Source organism: Ustilaginoidea virens, chromosome 7 (assembly GCF_000687475.1).
Source record: "Ustilaginoidea virens chromosome 7, complete sequence".
NCBI classification, from domain to species: Eukaryota; Fungi; Ascomycota; class Sordariomycetes; order Hypocreales; family Clavicipitaceae; genus Ustilaginoidea; species Ustilaginoidea virens.
This window is the reverse complement of record NC_057322.1, coordinates 239,805-255,954: the sequence shown is the minus strand read 5'-3', so window position 1 is coordinate 255,954 and position 16,150 is coordinate 239,805. Positions and strand designations below refer to the sequence as shown.

The window sequence follows — 16,150 nt, the reverse complement described above, 5'->3', positions numbered from 1 at the left end:
GCCGCTGACCCCCCGAGAAAAATAATTCGTTTTGCGACTTGCGGCGTACGTACGCTGAGATAAAAGATGCAATAACTTCTTAGCGCCCAAGGGTAAATCAGCTCTCTCCACTAGTCGTCATGGCATGAGAGCAATAATTCAAAATATTGAACAATTCTCTTTTCCGAAATTATTCAAGGTATCATCGCCCAATATAATTACAAGTACAATAGCCATCTGGTACTAGACGTCCTTTGCATGCCCTAAGAGTAATACCATATGCCTTTGTATTGCACTTTGATTAAATCGCAGCCCCGTTGATATGATGACTTATAAAAGTCTGGTATAGCATTCCCTTTTTTCTAGTGGCAAGATTTAGTGCGCTCGGTACATGGTGGTGTAGAGTTACCATATAAGAAATCGTTCATGAAGCCGGATAAATAAAGTAGTGACTTTAAAATACCAAAAGAATTTCCGTCGATGCATTAAGAAATAGAGGTGTTGTCAGTAAAAACATTATTAAGCAGCGGCGTTGATTTTTTGCCCGGCATGCTAAGCAATCGTACAGCATTAAGGTTTCGTCGCCACTCACGCGCCCCTTGATACTGCATTCCGTTTAATAATAAGCCAGATAGCTTGAAAGTGCACAGCTTAAGTTTCTATTGTGAATAATCATAGCCAAGTCAGCAGGTCCTCAAGCAACGCCATATGAGACTACATAGTGGGAATAGGGGTAGCCTCAGACACAACCGTCCCAGAATTCGGCGGCAACCGGGTCGAATCCTACAATATCTCCTGAAACAGATAGTCTCTAGCATATTTACATCGCTTTTATATAGAGAACACAGACATGAGAATTCATGCGTCACATTACCTTGCTTCCAAGAGAGCAACAGGAACACCCTGCCTAGGACGCCCAACAAACTCGCGTATATGGTTGTTGATTTGCATATATATAGAGAAAAGTACGAGATTAGACGAAAACGTACAGTCTATCCATAATGAATCCATTTTCTGGTCAGAAAATCACGGCGCGCAAGCGGCAGACGCGGAAAATCTACCTCTGAAAGAATCGCTCGTACCAAGACACCTAGGATTTTGCGCACGTGAAGCGGAATATATATTAACTAGACTATTCAGAGAGCCCAAAACAAGGTTTATTCTTGGGGGAATCCCGTTTCTGTAGCATTCTAGCCGGTACTGCCTCAAATCGTTTTTTGGACTTGATGCAGATGGGCAAACCGCGCTGCATGGACTCCGCCCCTGTATAAGAGATGTAAGAGAAATCGGGATGTGGATATCTTCAGGAGTGTCACTTAGTAATAGCAGGTAATAGTGTGATTATTAGTGATTTTAATCTAGCGCTTGCGGCGACACTCCTTCAAGAGGAACTATCCATGCCCAGGAGTCAGGAATTAGAACCCAGCTCCGTCCGTACTCTACGTGAACAAACCTATGTACTCAGCATCGTGACTTGTCACCCAAGTACATGATTATGTTAGTCAAAGTCTCTACCGTAGTATGCAGTGTTTGAATTTTACCCTTCTAAATTCTAGAGGTGCAAATGCAAGCGTTATACTTCGGCTATTATGACTTTAAGACATGCTAGTTGAGCATAGGACTGTAGAAACAAGACCAAGATTGCCCAAGACCCAATTAAAAGCTTGTCAAGTCCCAAGGCCGATAACGCTCTTGCTAACCATACTACTAGCGACCATTGATCGAGATAAGGACTTTTTAGAGTCTATAATACGTTAAATGTTTATATGACTTCGTGAAGCGAATGGGTTTCCTATCGCTAAGACCATCTATCAGAGAGCAGGATACGAGGCGTAGAGCGCAGAGGAAGAAAGTATCGCACTAGAAAGGTGATTAAACATCGACCACAAGCCGACGCGTCAGTGGGACTATATATATGCTGGGGAATAACGATGAGATGCTATATAATTCAAACATAATATATCCAGCAAAATTCACAATATCTAGGCTAGCTTCTTTTCGGTCTTTTGCCTAGGAACCGACTTATACTTGCTTATATAAGAAGTTGATAGAGTGGCGAGTACTAACTGGCTATTCGCTAATTTAAAAGACCAGCCACTATACACTGGCCAGAATGCAATTTGTTGCGTCTTAATGCATGACGCAGACAGGGGCGTATTCTTGGAGCTCTTCGATATTTATGCAAAGAGACTTTGCTGCTCTTAGTGTGACGTCCTTCGATTCTAAGGACGATAAGCTTGCAGACGAACTTAACGGCTACTTTAAGGTAGGCCGGTCACGGCCGGTTGCACTCGAAGGTTCGCTGCTATAGGTTGGTAATTCTGGGCCACCGATCCAGCTACTATGAAGCAAATTTTTCGAAACTCTACCGTGATATTGCGGCGCCATCCATGAAACGCCCCCCATCGATGTTCTGAACCCTTCGTCTGGACTCTGGACTTTGGAGTCTTGTTTCATTCCTCAAGTTCTCCCATACCATGAACTCATTGCGTGTGAATCGGCACCTTCCGTTTCAGGCAGGTGTCAACGCTTGCGGGCGGGCCTCCTAGCGCGAGAGCTAAGCCGTTTAGCCTCTTTCGACGCGTCGTAGTAAATGTGTAGGGCAAGCAATCTCCGACAAAGAGGGGGACAGATTGGCTAAGAATCTATCCAGTTACATAGAGCCTTCCGTCACCTTCACATCGCCGCCTCCTGATAGCAGTAACCGGAATAGTTGGTTGTAAAAGTCTACACGAAATAAATAAATTCTTCTGGAAATAGGAGCTCGCAAACCTTCGCAATCAGAGTCTAGGGGAGCTGTGGATGCTTGTTGTATTATTATTAATCTCGCCGGGGCTATTTAAGCCCAAATAACCTATTTAGTACCTCTGCAGAAAATTCGGAGAGGATAAACCCGAATACGGGGGAAAACCTTTCCTGCGAAAATGAAAACTGCCCGAATCGTCCCCCGCAGAGGTTCGATGTGTTCCCTTCCCTTGAGAGATGTGGATGCGTGTAACCAGCCGAGGAAAGGGAGCTACAGAGTCTGCTCAACATTAACCCCTCGGGTCTCGACGATTGGTCTGGATATCAGTTTCTTCCCATTAGGCGGCGGCGATTCAAAAAAGGTCTGCTGGGCATCGCCAAACTTAGCCCCGAAGTCAAAAGACCATGCGATATCCACGCTCTATTAGTCGTCCAGGCTCTGGATGGACTGCCTATTGATTACCTTGTTTAGAGAATGGCACGTAGAGTCGGAGGAGTGGAACACAAGTACCTACTCCATCTCTCTATGATGCTGTCTTGTAAAGGACAGTATCATGGTCTAGGCCATCTACGATGCACGAACCGCGGAACATTGGTAGATTGTTGCATTAGGTGGCGCTGCTACTAACGACTACCTTCCGCATTCGCATAATTGCGTTTCCTGCTAGTGTATGCAAGTCAGAGTTAAGCTGTGCAAAACTTTCCACGGGCAAAAGCTCTGTACAGACAAGTATTATCGAGTATCGTGTATTATAAAGCGGCGCAGTTGGTCACTTCCTCCGTTGAATCAAGGAATTCATGCACACTTCGCAAGCTCTCTGCCCCGAGCGACACAATCGAACAATACTAGCCGGATCTGCTAAAAAATGCGAAGGTTCGCTATTCCAAGCCGGTTGGATACCATCCGCCCTCTCGAGGGCGTCACCGCGGAGGACGAAAATCAGATCTGGACCTGGAATAAGACGGTACCAAAGCCAACGAATCGCTGTATACATGAATGGGTTCATGAACAAGTAGAAAGTCACCCAGATCATGTGGCAGTATCTGCTTGGGACGGTGAGCTGACTTATCGTCAGCTCGATGACATCTCTACCTGCCTCTCACTCCACCTGATTCAGACTGGTACCAACCCCGGAAGCTTTATGCCCCTCTGTTTTGAAAAGTCAGTTTGGGTTTCTGTCAGCATGCTGGCCTCTCTAAAGGCCGGGGCCGCCTTTGTTTTTTTGGATCCCACACACCCAGAATCAAGGCTCCGGTACATCATAAAGAAGACAGACGCTACGGTACTCTTGTCATCGATTTCAAATGCTTCCCTCAGCTCGAAGCTAATCGATCGAGTCATTGCAGTGGGCCCTGGACTGATCCCAGACCCCCTGGACAGCACATTACGACTGCCTTCAGTCAGCCCATCTTCGCCCATGTACGTGATTTTCACGTCTGGAAGCACCGGTGTTCCCAAAGGAGCAATTATTTCACATACCGCTTTCGCAACTAATGTTACATTCCAAGCAGACCAGTTTGGCTTTACTCCTTTATCACGCATATACGACTTTACTAATCATATATTTGACGACTTTATACATTATACGATGATTGGTCTTATTACAGGATGCACTCTTTGTGTACCTGAAGAGAAGGAGCGGAACGGAAATTTAATGCAGTCGATTACTTCCGCCAAGGCAACCATTTTGTATTTGACGCCTTCCGTGTCTCGTGTCCTAGACCCTGCTCGGTTGACGACCCTGGAGACAATACAGCTGGGTGGTGAAGTCGTCACAGTCTATGACGCCCAACGCTGGTGGCGTCGTGGTGCATGTAGATTTGTCAATGGATACGGACCAGCTGAGTGCACGACGAATACAGTCGTCAATGCAGACGCTAAAAGTCCCGAAGAGGCCACTAGAATTGGCAAAGGCTCTGGGTCTGTCACTTGGATTGTCCACCCAGACGATCACAACAAGTTATTGCCTATTGGCATGACAGGCGAATTGGTTATAGAGGGCCCTCTTGTGGGAATCGGCTACCTTAAGGACGCAGAAAGAACAGCCGCAGCATTCATCCAAGATCCGGCGTGGTTGTTACAAGGTTCCCGGAAGCAGGACGGCCGGCGCGGCGTCGTATATAAGACTGGGGATTTGGTTCGATACAATCAAGATGGCAGCCTTTCTTATGTAGGTCGCAAGGATACGCAAGTCAAAATCCATGGACAACGCATCGAGCTGGGCGAAGTGGAATACCAGGTCCGAGCATGTGTTCCGCAAGCACGGCGCGCTGCGCAAGTGGTGGCAGAAGTTATTTCCACAAGTGGCGGCGGGGCTAATGTACTGGCTGTATTCATTTCTACGGACCAACACGAATCGATGAGTCGATCCCTCACAGTGTTGGGACTTTCTAGCCAGGCTGAGGACAAGCTGGCCGAGAGTCTTCCTGGATACATGATCCCCCGCGTATTTTTCGCTTTACTGGAAATGCCCCTGACAGCGACCGGCAAAACTGATCGTAGGAAACTGCGTGCTATGGCAGCCGACTTTTCGACGCAGCATCTTGCCGATCTTGGTATTCACAGGCAGAGTGGGAAGAAGCGAATGCCATTCAGTGAGGCGGAAAAGGCAGTGAGTGCCCTATGGGCTAGGGTACTCAAAATCGACGAAACTACTATTGGCATTGACGACAGCTTCTTCAACTTAGGCGGCGACTCGATGACTGCCATGCAGATATCCTCTAGTGCTCGTTCTTTAGGTCTTGACATTCCAACTGGGGAGATTCTACACCGGAAGACGATCGGTCGACTTTGCCAACACTTAATCATGTAACCATATAGATATTGCCCACAGCTGACCCTTTGAATAAAATCCCCGATCACTCTCTATTTCTAGGATTGAAACTGGGGCCTTAAACCTGGGAATTTGGTGCTATTATGCTTTAAGAAGTATGTCCGTGTGGCTGTTAGATAAAGTACATCATGATGGCGAGCAACAATGACGGATGAGTAGTAGAGGGCCGAAGAAAGCATCAGAACCCATTCTTTCGCGCCTTGATACTCAAAAGAAGACGACAGAGTCGAGGAGCAGTGCGAGTTTAGCAGCAACGATGAAGGTCGTCTTCCAGCACTGCCCGCACGTTCGGGTCTGGACCATAATAGTCACGACGGCTTGTTTAGAATTGATGGTGCTGAGTCTGCGTCTCTACTGTTGGTGGATACTACCTACGCAAGGAGTTTTGCCTGCCAAGATTTGGTGTCGTTTATCAATCCAGTTCCTGCATTCGAGCAGGATGTAACTTTATATTTTTCCGCCTGCGTCCACACGACCACTCCTAGATGCCTGCTTCATTGATGATAAAGAGATTAGCCCGCTGGTTTATCTCGCCTGTGCGTGTCTGTCTGATGATGGAGCTGATAGCTCTCTTTGTGTTGCTGTGTATGGTGAGGGTATTCTTTCCCGTTTAGACTCAGAGTTGGAAGATTTCCTTGTCTTAGTCGTGAGAGCCTGGAGTTCTTTTAGCTCCAACCGTATGCCTGGTTAAAGATGGATTCGTGTTGGACTGAAGTACATGGTGTCTCTAAGCGTTAGGCAAGACGCACAAACGGGGATAGGCAGGCAATTGAGAGAGTAAAGAACGTTTATCATTTAGAAAATATTGACGAAGGAAATATGTAAGGCCTAGCTATTCTGTATAATTTGCCTCCTTCGTACCCCATCAGGCTCAGGATGTTGGTCTGTTTCCAGAGCTTACCTGAAGCAGGGGATAGTCTATGTCTCAGTATTTGTATCTCAGATATAATACCCTGTACAGGCGGGCGATCTTGTACCACACTCTAGTCAGTAAGAGGACTTTCCGACACCTACATACATGAATACAGCCCTCGACAACCATATAATTGAAGACGACGACTGGTACAGGGTTGACTATAACGTGGCACCCGTCCTCTGTACCCATCTCTCGCCTGACTTTTCTTTACGAGATGCCTGGCGCAGTAATTTCGAGATTCTAAGACAAACGGAATTGGTCTATCGCCTTTTAGATTCGACTTTGCATTATATTTTTCGGCACATTGTACAAACTGTGCTAGTTTAGTGCAACCGCATCTATACACGTAATATACCTGTCGATACATTATGGTTTTTATGCAAAGCGACTTGTCGATCTGTAAGGGGAATGAATCTTAGCGGATCAAACTGGTTCTCAAGGCAATTGGTGACTTATTGCGTTATAAGAGACGTTGCTTACAAAGTCGTCTGAAAACCAGTCTTTAGGTTGCTAGAGTAGCTATGAGCCGGGAGAGTTGCAGATTGTCGCCTTAAGTAATTTGGGACCTGAGGTAATCAGAAAGTGCTTTCACTTAATACGCAGTCTAGCATCAACTTGTATAAACTTACGGCCGGCGACTAGATAGTGTGACGGGCTTAATGCCCTCTATAGCCTGGTGCAGGCGCGTTAGTAGGCAGAATCTATTGAAGGATCTCTTTGCTGCTCTGTTTACTGCTCTTTTATTGCAGCCGCCGGAGGCGGTAGGGACCTTATTACGCGGTTTACGGGCTTAGCCTTACCTATATAGGTAGTAGCAAACTCCGAATGTTGCACTAGACACTAGTTATGAGAAAAATGCAATCACTATCGTTCTTTGACTGTGGAAAGTCGCCGAGCTTTTTTTTTTTCTTTTTCCCTTAAATGAGAATAGAAAACAGGAAGCAAGATAAGGCTCGAGCTTTACAATGAACCTAGTGTAAGATTAGCTTCTATCGTATGGCCAACACAATGCCTGACCAGTCAAACATTATACCTAAGTCAGATATTGAAGTTCTGAGTCAGGAGATAGACGATGTAAAGGACTCTATTGTATTCGGGCTAGTAGAAGGGTACACTATCTCACAATACTCTGCTATACGGGCCGCGAATGCATCTTTGACGAGCTTACTAGGTGCCGTCTGTACCTTCTTATACCTAAACTTCCACCATTTCTGGATATAGACTGGACGACCGTGCGGTTATTTCGTGATTTAGACGGCCGTGAGGATTCGACTATCTCCTTTGAGCCGCTTGCTTAGATAGAGTCAACCTGGCACCCATGATATATCGATATTCTCTCAGTGAAACTCATTAAGTATTATAAGAACCGCATTCGAGAGATCGAGTTCTAAGGCAAAACTGCAATATCGAAAGTTGTAGTTCTGGAATGGCTCATTCCGAGCACGAGATAAGGATATATGAAGCCTTGACCTGGTTGCAAAACTCCGATGAGACCCTAATAACACATAGAGTCCTCGGATATCTCTTCTAAGGGGGCCAAAATGTTGGGCTCCTCTTGGAGAAAATAGAGGGTAGATATTCTACATTGGCTGATCTTCCTAGTGCGAAGCGGCTTTGCGTAAGCTGCATAGTATGGGCTTTATCCACAGAGACCCCAATCGCTACAATTTTATCATCGAAAATTCCACTGGTAATGTCAAATTAATCGACTTTAAGCACGCTGAGATATATAACGAGAAGAAAGCAGTGGCTGAATTTGAAGAGCTTGGATCTAAACTGATGGACGAGTCAGGGCGAGGCGCGCCTTACATTTATATATATGTTGAAGCTATATAGATTCTCCTTCTCTTAAAACTCGCTATATTCCGTAGCAGTCTTTAATATGGTCTAGTTACCTATCATAAGAATAAAATTTCGTTGCTAATGCAAATAGGGGAGGGATCCGGGTGTATATCAGGCGGGCATAATTTCAAAAGAATAGCTAAAGGTAGAGACCAAGATCTAAAATGCTGGTATGTAATTTGATATCCTCGGCAAAGATAACCCCCAATCCGCGCCAGAGTCTGTTATATATGGCACTCGGAGGCTTGCCATGCCGGCGAATCCATCGTTTTTAATGCTAGCCCTGTCTGGCAGTTTTGACATGTCGCGACCTGGGAGCTCCAGGGGGGTCTCATAATACCACTTGGATTCATAGAACTCCCTCGAATATACACCTCTGGCTGGGGTGCAGGGCATAAACTTGGCCAACTTTTCATGCATAAGGAGGCCCAGCTGCTTAGCGTGCCCCACGCTGACAAGGTTCTCTGACAGAGTAAGTCCCAGGTACGCTGCGCATGATTGGAACAGCTCGAAGCTGACGTTGGGTTAAGCCGAAGCACTTTCTCGCAGTTGCTGTGGTTATCATCCGCAATCGACCGTTTTAGAAAAGGCATTTAAAGCAGACTCTTTCGCATATAGGTAGATACAGAAAAGCAGCGAAGTCGAAATAGGACATATAACGACACATTTCAAGGGCGTGCTGAATAAAGGCAGCCGAATAACAATTAATGAGATTGGTCTTCGCTAATGCTGTTGGAACCTTTAGCGCGTGCTGTATTACTTGTCGATATTTTGAAAGACTTTCGGCGATCATCTTGCCTCTAAAGCAGGCACGTGAGACGCGGGAGAGTGACTGAAAGTCGAGAAGTTTGAGAATGATAAGGAGAAGCTCCGCTGGCATTATATCGAGCAGACCTAGAGATGATGTCGGGCGTTGCTAGCGAAGTGTTGATACATAGCTTTGCTGTAATGACGTCCTGGGCCATTCGACTAGTATTAAGCCCTAAATCGCAGTCAAAATTTGCAGCCTATGAATATTCATCCGGGACAGGAGGAACGATTCCGTGTATAGATCAAGCGCAGCGAAAAGTTACGCCGCGACGTAGAAGTATTAAGACACGGAGGCAAAAGTCCACATTTATCAGTATCTTACTAGAGTGCCGCCGAATTCTTCGGTGCTAAAGGCACAGTAAAAGCAGAGGTAGGTAGGCGGGTAAATATTAGTCCGACGTAGCGACAGCCTTATTTAACTGCCTTCTTTATCCGCATTATTTACTTACTTAAATATTTTTATAAGGAATAATGCATTTTTTACTGTTTCCCTCCGGGGGCCCTGTCGGGGACCGCTTGCGGCGGGCCTTGGCGGGCCTTTGCTTAGAAAGGATGGCAAAATCCATCCCTTCACCGCCTTTTATATAGCAGAATCTTGCCGCCTTTTATGTGTAGTGTTCTTCAACACTCAGGTTAAGAGAAGTAAAAACACCGGGATACTTTACCCACATTTATTGTATAATCCCTGGTTAATATGAAAAGATGTCTCTATAGGAAGGCCTCACTATTTTTTAAAGAGGGAAAGGGGGAAGAGCTATGCTCTTTCTGCTTGCCTTCCATTTCTTTGTAAATTTCCAGGCAAAGCTCCTCTTTCCCTGACTAACTGAAGTTTGAACACCGAACTGCGATTAAAAGCCCGATGCATGTATGCGCCGATGCGGGTATTTTAAACCGGGTTAGTGGGCAAGCAGTATTATGTCTTCAATGTGGAAAGGAGGCGTGGCGATAGGCTATTTGCCACGTGAGCGTGACGAGCAGTAGGCGAGGAACTAAGTCACAAAAAAGCAATGTGAAACAAGCATGCGTGAAGTAGTTAGTAATATGTCGGATATATTAGATCATTTGATCAAGTTCTGCGCGGATTTAGCAAAAGCTGTACGTAAAGCACCAAACGGCTGACTAAATCGCACCCAAGATAAACCCACCTGAAACCTAGTGCGGTGACAACCAACTGGCGATTTCCAGTCAATCAGCGTCACCCGGGCCGGAGGACAGGCTAGTACCAGCAGTCCGGAGGGCCGTTGCAGATACCGGACTTCCTCTTGACAGCGGCTAAGACAGTAAGGCAAACGCTACAAAGCATTTCCGGGCTTAGAAAAGAATAGATAACGCCGGTCTAGCTAAATCTACCTTTATACTTCTTGATCATCCTCAGCTCGGCTTTATCAAGTCTCGTTTCAAGGTCTTGCTTTCCTTACAAATTTGGATACCCCTTGTCCCCTTCTTCACGCCCACTTCCCTTATAACCTGTCTTTTGAACCTAAAAAAATGCTCTTCTCTAAATTTATCGCCGGCATCGCCCTCCTAGCCACCTCCCAAGTTCAGGCACTGCCTAACCCTGCAGCTGCAGTCCAAAGTTCAGGCGATAATATCTTCGATGCGCGCCAGCCCCTCCCTGCTAAATTTGCTTTGCATGTCTTTCAAGCCATTTCATCTTTGCCTCGAACCAAGCTACTATTCCACTCTCGGATTGGGCCTATACCGGCCGTCCGGTTCGCCAAGCAAAATGGCTTAGTGACGGTGGAGATGGGTATAGCAACAGCTATTCAGAAGGATAAGGAGTCTGGCAGGAACGAGTATGTCGGGTCCCTTTCCGTACTATATACCCGCCTTCCTGACTTTACCTTGCTTATACTGCCGCCTCTCTTAGATATCAACAAACGCTCGCAAAATACTGCGTCCCGAGGGAGTCCTTTCGCGGCACCTTAGATGAGTGGGTTCAAGCCTGGAGTATTATTAGCAGGATATTTGCGGAGCATGCTTTCTTCCGCACCTCTTTGCTTCTTCCGCGGGGCTTTACTGCAGCGCCGAGCTCTTTCTACGTAAGAGAGGAGGAGCCTGTCTTACGGAAGAATGGCGTTCACATTGATATTAAGCACGTATAGTGTGTCAAATTGTTCGACATCGGATATTTTAGTTGTTCCGAAATATCGGACTTATGTTATTCTGACTTATGAAAGTCTACTACCCTTCATGCCTCTGGCCTACATGTTAGCATAAAGCAAGATAATCCTAATTTTGGATATATAGATTGCGAAGTGCATACCAGCGATGTCGGCTGCGAAATCAGAAATGCCCTTAGACTGTGGCTTCTCCTATGGGATTTACAGTAGCCGCTGCATGTAATGCTATTTGCATGCTCAGCATTCCCGAGTTGTCTTATGTATATTTTTCCGTCGTCATCTTGGCTATCAGGCAGGGGCGTCAAATTGTCGAGAAAGCGTTGAAATAAGACCAATGCAGTGTGGTTAATAGTGAAAAGAGTAGGTCGAAAATCCAGTTGCTACACAGCCGATAATGTCTACAGAAACGTCCAAAATCCGCTGTAGCTCTCTAGATTGGATGTAATAGGTAGAAGTAGTAGGATCAGTCTCCCGACAGGTTTCACTATTCCTTCGGGTGAATTGTGCAACTCAAATAAAACATGATGAAATTCCATCTGTGAAGGGCGCTACAAACCAATATCTTGTGTCCAATCGCAGGTTTTTCTCGTCGTTATTTCAAAGCGAAGGAAAAAGAAAGAAAACTTGAATCATATTATATAGAAGAAGATCTTTAAGACCGACGTATAGACCAAAGTGGTTGAAGATCGTATTTATAAATCTTAACCTAACCCACTGGTAACTCTCTTAGGGAAGAATTTTGCACTTGGAAATAGATTAATTCTTAATGAATAATTAGGGCGGTGATATCCGTTTCGCCAAAAAGAAACTTTATAATTCATTGCACAACTTCAACTTCGACGAGCGCCAAAAGAATATGATCCACCTGAGAAAATCCCCCATTCCCCTTTATACCCAGGTTTCTGTCTATAGCTGTGAAGATCTGAGTCTTGATCCTAGTACATACTTTAACGAGGAGGGAAATAAAATATGGACCATTATATTATAGAGAGCAAGATCTTTTTAAGTTGTAATATGAGGATATTTATGGTCTCAAGGGAATGCAAGGCAAAGAGTCCATCCGCTAGGTTTGCACCCTAAAAGTCAAATTCAGAGATAGGACGCCAATTTATCGCACGATTATCAATAAGGCCCTATGGACCAAACTCGAACCTACCTATAAGATGTAACGAAGGCGGTATGCCTCAGATTAAGGCCTAGAGGAAAAAAGAAGGCCAGAAGGTAGACAAATCTTGTAATATATGGAGAAAAAGCTCCAGATGTAGACGTGCAGCTAATTAGGGCTTAGACTATTAATAAGATAAAACAAACAAAAGGAAATTATTTCCCTAACAGAGTATCAAATGGCCTTCTGTTCTGATTTAAAGACAGCCAGAAGTGATAACGTCATATAGAGGCCACATATAAGATACTAGATCAATTATGACATGACATGGTCGGGTGAGAGCGTTTCCAAGCATTACTGCTGCTTTATCTGTCCCAAAGGCACCAAGTTTAGATGAAGAAAGCATTGGCGACAAAGAAGTAGAAGGAAAGTGCCCCGAGGGCCTCTTCTGCCAGTGGCTGTTGAAGCATGCATCGACCCAGAGCTACAGGTACTATTCATGCTCATTAACAGTAAAATTTCCTCACTAGCTGGAGACGAAACTCAGCTGGCTTGATTGTAGTACCAGTCCTATAATTTGCAAGATTGTTATGGCATATGAGCATGGACAGGAGGATGTTAAACTGATCAGGATATAACGCAATATCCTACGAAAGTTTCTTTTCCTACTAGATATCCGTGGCTCTGGGTTCGGCTCGGGGTTCCTTTGAAGATAAAACTGCGAAATTACAGGGACTACCATCCTAAAGACCAGGCACTGCTCAGAGACTGTATAGAAAGCCATGCAATTAAACGACAGATATATGTCTGGTTATATGGCTTAGGTGCTATTTTTAGCCTTGAGATGGATAAGGAGGATGAGTGGGCAAAGACAATTTCTTCAACCGCATACTTTGCTATCGCTGAGCATTTTCTGCAGCATATTACAAGCTATTGGATGGCCGTATGCACTCCTGCGAATGTGGACGAGGAATTCGTATTGACTGACACAGGCTACAATGTCTGCAAAGGACCAACTATCGACTTTGAAGACAAAAATACTGGCGAATACGTTCGTCTGGGTCCTGCCTTTTACTATTTTTGCGCCTATCGCTCCTAGATTGATAATTATCCTCCGGAGTCAGCATCTTCCTAAGCCGCTCGATGACAGCGATCTGGATAATAAGGCATATCGGGAAGAACGGCGAAAGTTTTTAATCGACTTTGTCATTACTCCGGGCAATGTGTTTTGTAACTGTGAATCTCGTTGCTTGAGGTATATGCAGGCTATCACAGAGGTAAACTTCAGGGGAATTCAATAGATACCATTGCGACATCTAAGGGCGGACTGAACTATAAAGAATGAACGCTTGATAGAGTTTGCCTTGATATAATTGGAGGCCATTATAATTAGAGGTCCAATTGAGGATTGCTAATAAGCCGATGAGATTATAGATCCAGCCTAGAAGCCGGTAAATTATCATCGTAAGAGTGGCGATTACAGCTCGCAAAAGAGCCGCTCAATTGAAGCAATTAATTGAGAGCTAAATGAATCGCTGAGCTAAATCGCCCACTAAATATTCCCTCGGATAATCTCCCATATTGCTTCTTTACTTAGCTATTTGGCTTATTGTGCCCGATAAAGACCATTAGGCGGATAAGCTATCATCTATTACTGTAGTCAATCCCTTCATTATAGTGGGTCTTTCTGCGCTCTCATTCGGGTCATGCTATAAAGGCTTCCTCTACATAAAGTCTAAGCCGTATAGTTATTTTGTGATAATGTTTTAATGAGATGTTAAATAAGGTATACGATATCGAGTGATCTGAATGCGAAAATGCAGTGTAGGTTGCCTGCTAAAGTGATAACCATTCGACCCAATTGGGGATTGTATCTGATAAGAAGTCGAAATTTCGGTCAAGTCACCCCGCCAACCGAGCGATAAACAAATTACGCGAACGAAATAATAGCAGGGCATTCTTTTACTTTTAGAACTACTGTTCTATTCATTGTTAACTTGTCATCTACATCACCAATGCCAGCGCAGCAAAACTAGTTGCATTCCACGCATTGTGATAGCACATATGGAATTCAACTTACTCCCTCAAGTCACGCATTGGCTTGATCATCTCCCTTTTGCACAATCCAGGCCAGACATTTCGAAAGCCGACCAAGCTTGCGCCCTCAAACGACGACAATCCCTTAAACCCAGCGAGGCCCGAAAGCGTCGTTATCCCGCATCACCTCCAAGGTCAAGAGACAAGAACTTTGAAGACTTAACGTCATTAAAGATGTTACCGTCAACACCCGGAAAGAAACGGGCTCATAGTGACGACGTAAATCTCGAAAATGAACAAACCCCACGAGCTGAAACCATAAGCACAAGCAGGCATCCACCGGATAATCCTCCGGATCTTGGGTTGAGAAGCAATGCTTCGAGTTTTGCTTCGCGTAGTGATACATCCGTATCACGGGACAGCAAACGCTCAAAGCGGTCGCAGTCACCGACCAAACTATTTCCTATGTACGGGCCAGAGGGCCAAAGATTGATTAGAGACGCATTCAGCATGACAGCCCCGCGGCAGACTTTGCCTCCGTCCCTTTCTGAATTAATCCAAGATATTAATGACATATCCAGAGGTTTCAGCATTATTCCACAAAGCATGAAGGCAGCTTTAGATCAGCATTTCAAGAACACCGCACCACTTGATCGACTGCACGGCTTTATGTTCTTTGAGGATACCATTAATATCAAGGACCTCGACGAATCACTTGATTGGGCGTCAGATAGGGAAGTCCTTCGTCGTGCTTTGCGCATCGCTGACCGGTCTGGCCAATGCTCCCAGCTGCTTAGCGACGAGTCGGCGTGGAATAATATGGTGCATACTCCTCTGCTCGAACTGTTTGCTCGCGATATGTACAGCTGTACAAATCAAGAACTTCTTGACCTCATATCTTGGTATGTTCAAGCTGGGACTTTATCCATACCTCATCCACCACTGACCTTAGAACCCTGTAGCACGACGGCAAACGTCGACTCAGCATATCATAGATTCCCCGATACAGCAAGTCGGGTTGACTACGTCCTACGTTTTATACCAGAACGTGATTCTACCTTTCATGCCCCATCTGACGTTATGGCGCCCTGCTTCAATTGGACGTCCGACAGACTGCTGCAACAGTACCCACTCGCCTTTAGCATTGAAACTAAGCGTTACGGTGGTAACACGGCAAAAGGGGAGCAGCAGATGGGGATTTGGCACGCCGCTCAGTGGGAGTTCTTAATATCCAGGACTGGCTCAATGGCTACAAATAAGCTCGAATTCCTACCAGGCGTTGTAGTACAGGGTCATATTTGGTCACTTGTTATCACGACGAGGTCCCAAGCTATGACGGTATGTCAAGATGATTGCGTTGAAATGAATATTGTGCTAATTTGTTGGGATAGACTGTTCATTGTAGCGTTGAATTTGGAAATACCAGTTCTATAATTGGCGTGTTCCAAGTCATCGCTGGTCTGCGACGCCTGCGAAGATGGTCTCTTGAAATCTTATGGCCGTGGTATAAAGAGAATATACCTGGGCTTTGTCAGCCCTCTAGTAACTAATTATTGCCAGGTGTCGGCGGAGATACCGGTGGATTCGGATGTATCGGGAATGTTCGGCTACGAATATGGCACATATAACCGAGGGAACAGTAGCCCCTTAGGGTTACCCCCATGCCCACTATAAATAGCTGGTGACCTAAGTATTATTGAGCCAAGTTAGGTCAACCCTTTACAATATACCGCTTTCTCTCCCTGCTTCCTGATATAGT

General features: G+C 45.3%; 3 protein-coding genes across 3 annotated transcripts; all 3 read left to right on the top strand.

Annotated features, from left to right (window-relative positions):
- Positions 1-3,590: 3,590 nt before the first annotated feature.
- Positions 3,591-5,537, top strand: UV8b_07688 (uncharacterized protein; the record flags this gene model as incomplete). The annotated part of the gene is made up of 1 exon (XM_043145185.1): positions 3,591-5,537. The coding sequence occupies one exon, from the start codon at positions 3,591-3,593 to the stop codon at positions 5,535-5,537; it is 1,947 nt and encodes a 648-aa protein (XP_043001120.1).
- Positions 5,538-10,614: 5,077 nt separating this feature from the next.
- Positions 10,615-11,231, top strand: UV8b_07687 (uncharacterized protein; the record flags this gene model as incomplete). Its single annotated transcript, XM_043145184.1, has 2 exons — positions 10,615-10,922; positions 11,090-11,231. 2 exons carry the CDS (start codon positions 10,615-10,617, stop codon positions 11,229-11,231), a joined length of 450 nt encoding a protein of 149 aa, XP_043001119.1.
- A 3,766-nt stretch (positions 11,232-14,997) lies between these two features.
- On the top strand, positions 14,998-15,941 carry UV8b_07686 (uncharacterized protein; the record flags this gene model as incomplete). The annotated part of the gene is made up of 3 exons (XM_043145183.1): positions 14,998-15,293; positions 15,354-15,729; positions 15,783-15,941. 3 exons carry the CDS (start codon positions 14,998-15,000, stop codon positions 15,939-15,941), a joined length of 831 nt encoding a protein of 276 aa, XP_043001118.1.
- Positions 15,942-16,150: the final 209 nt, after the last annotated feature.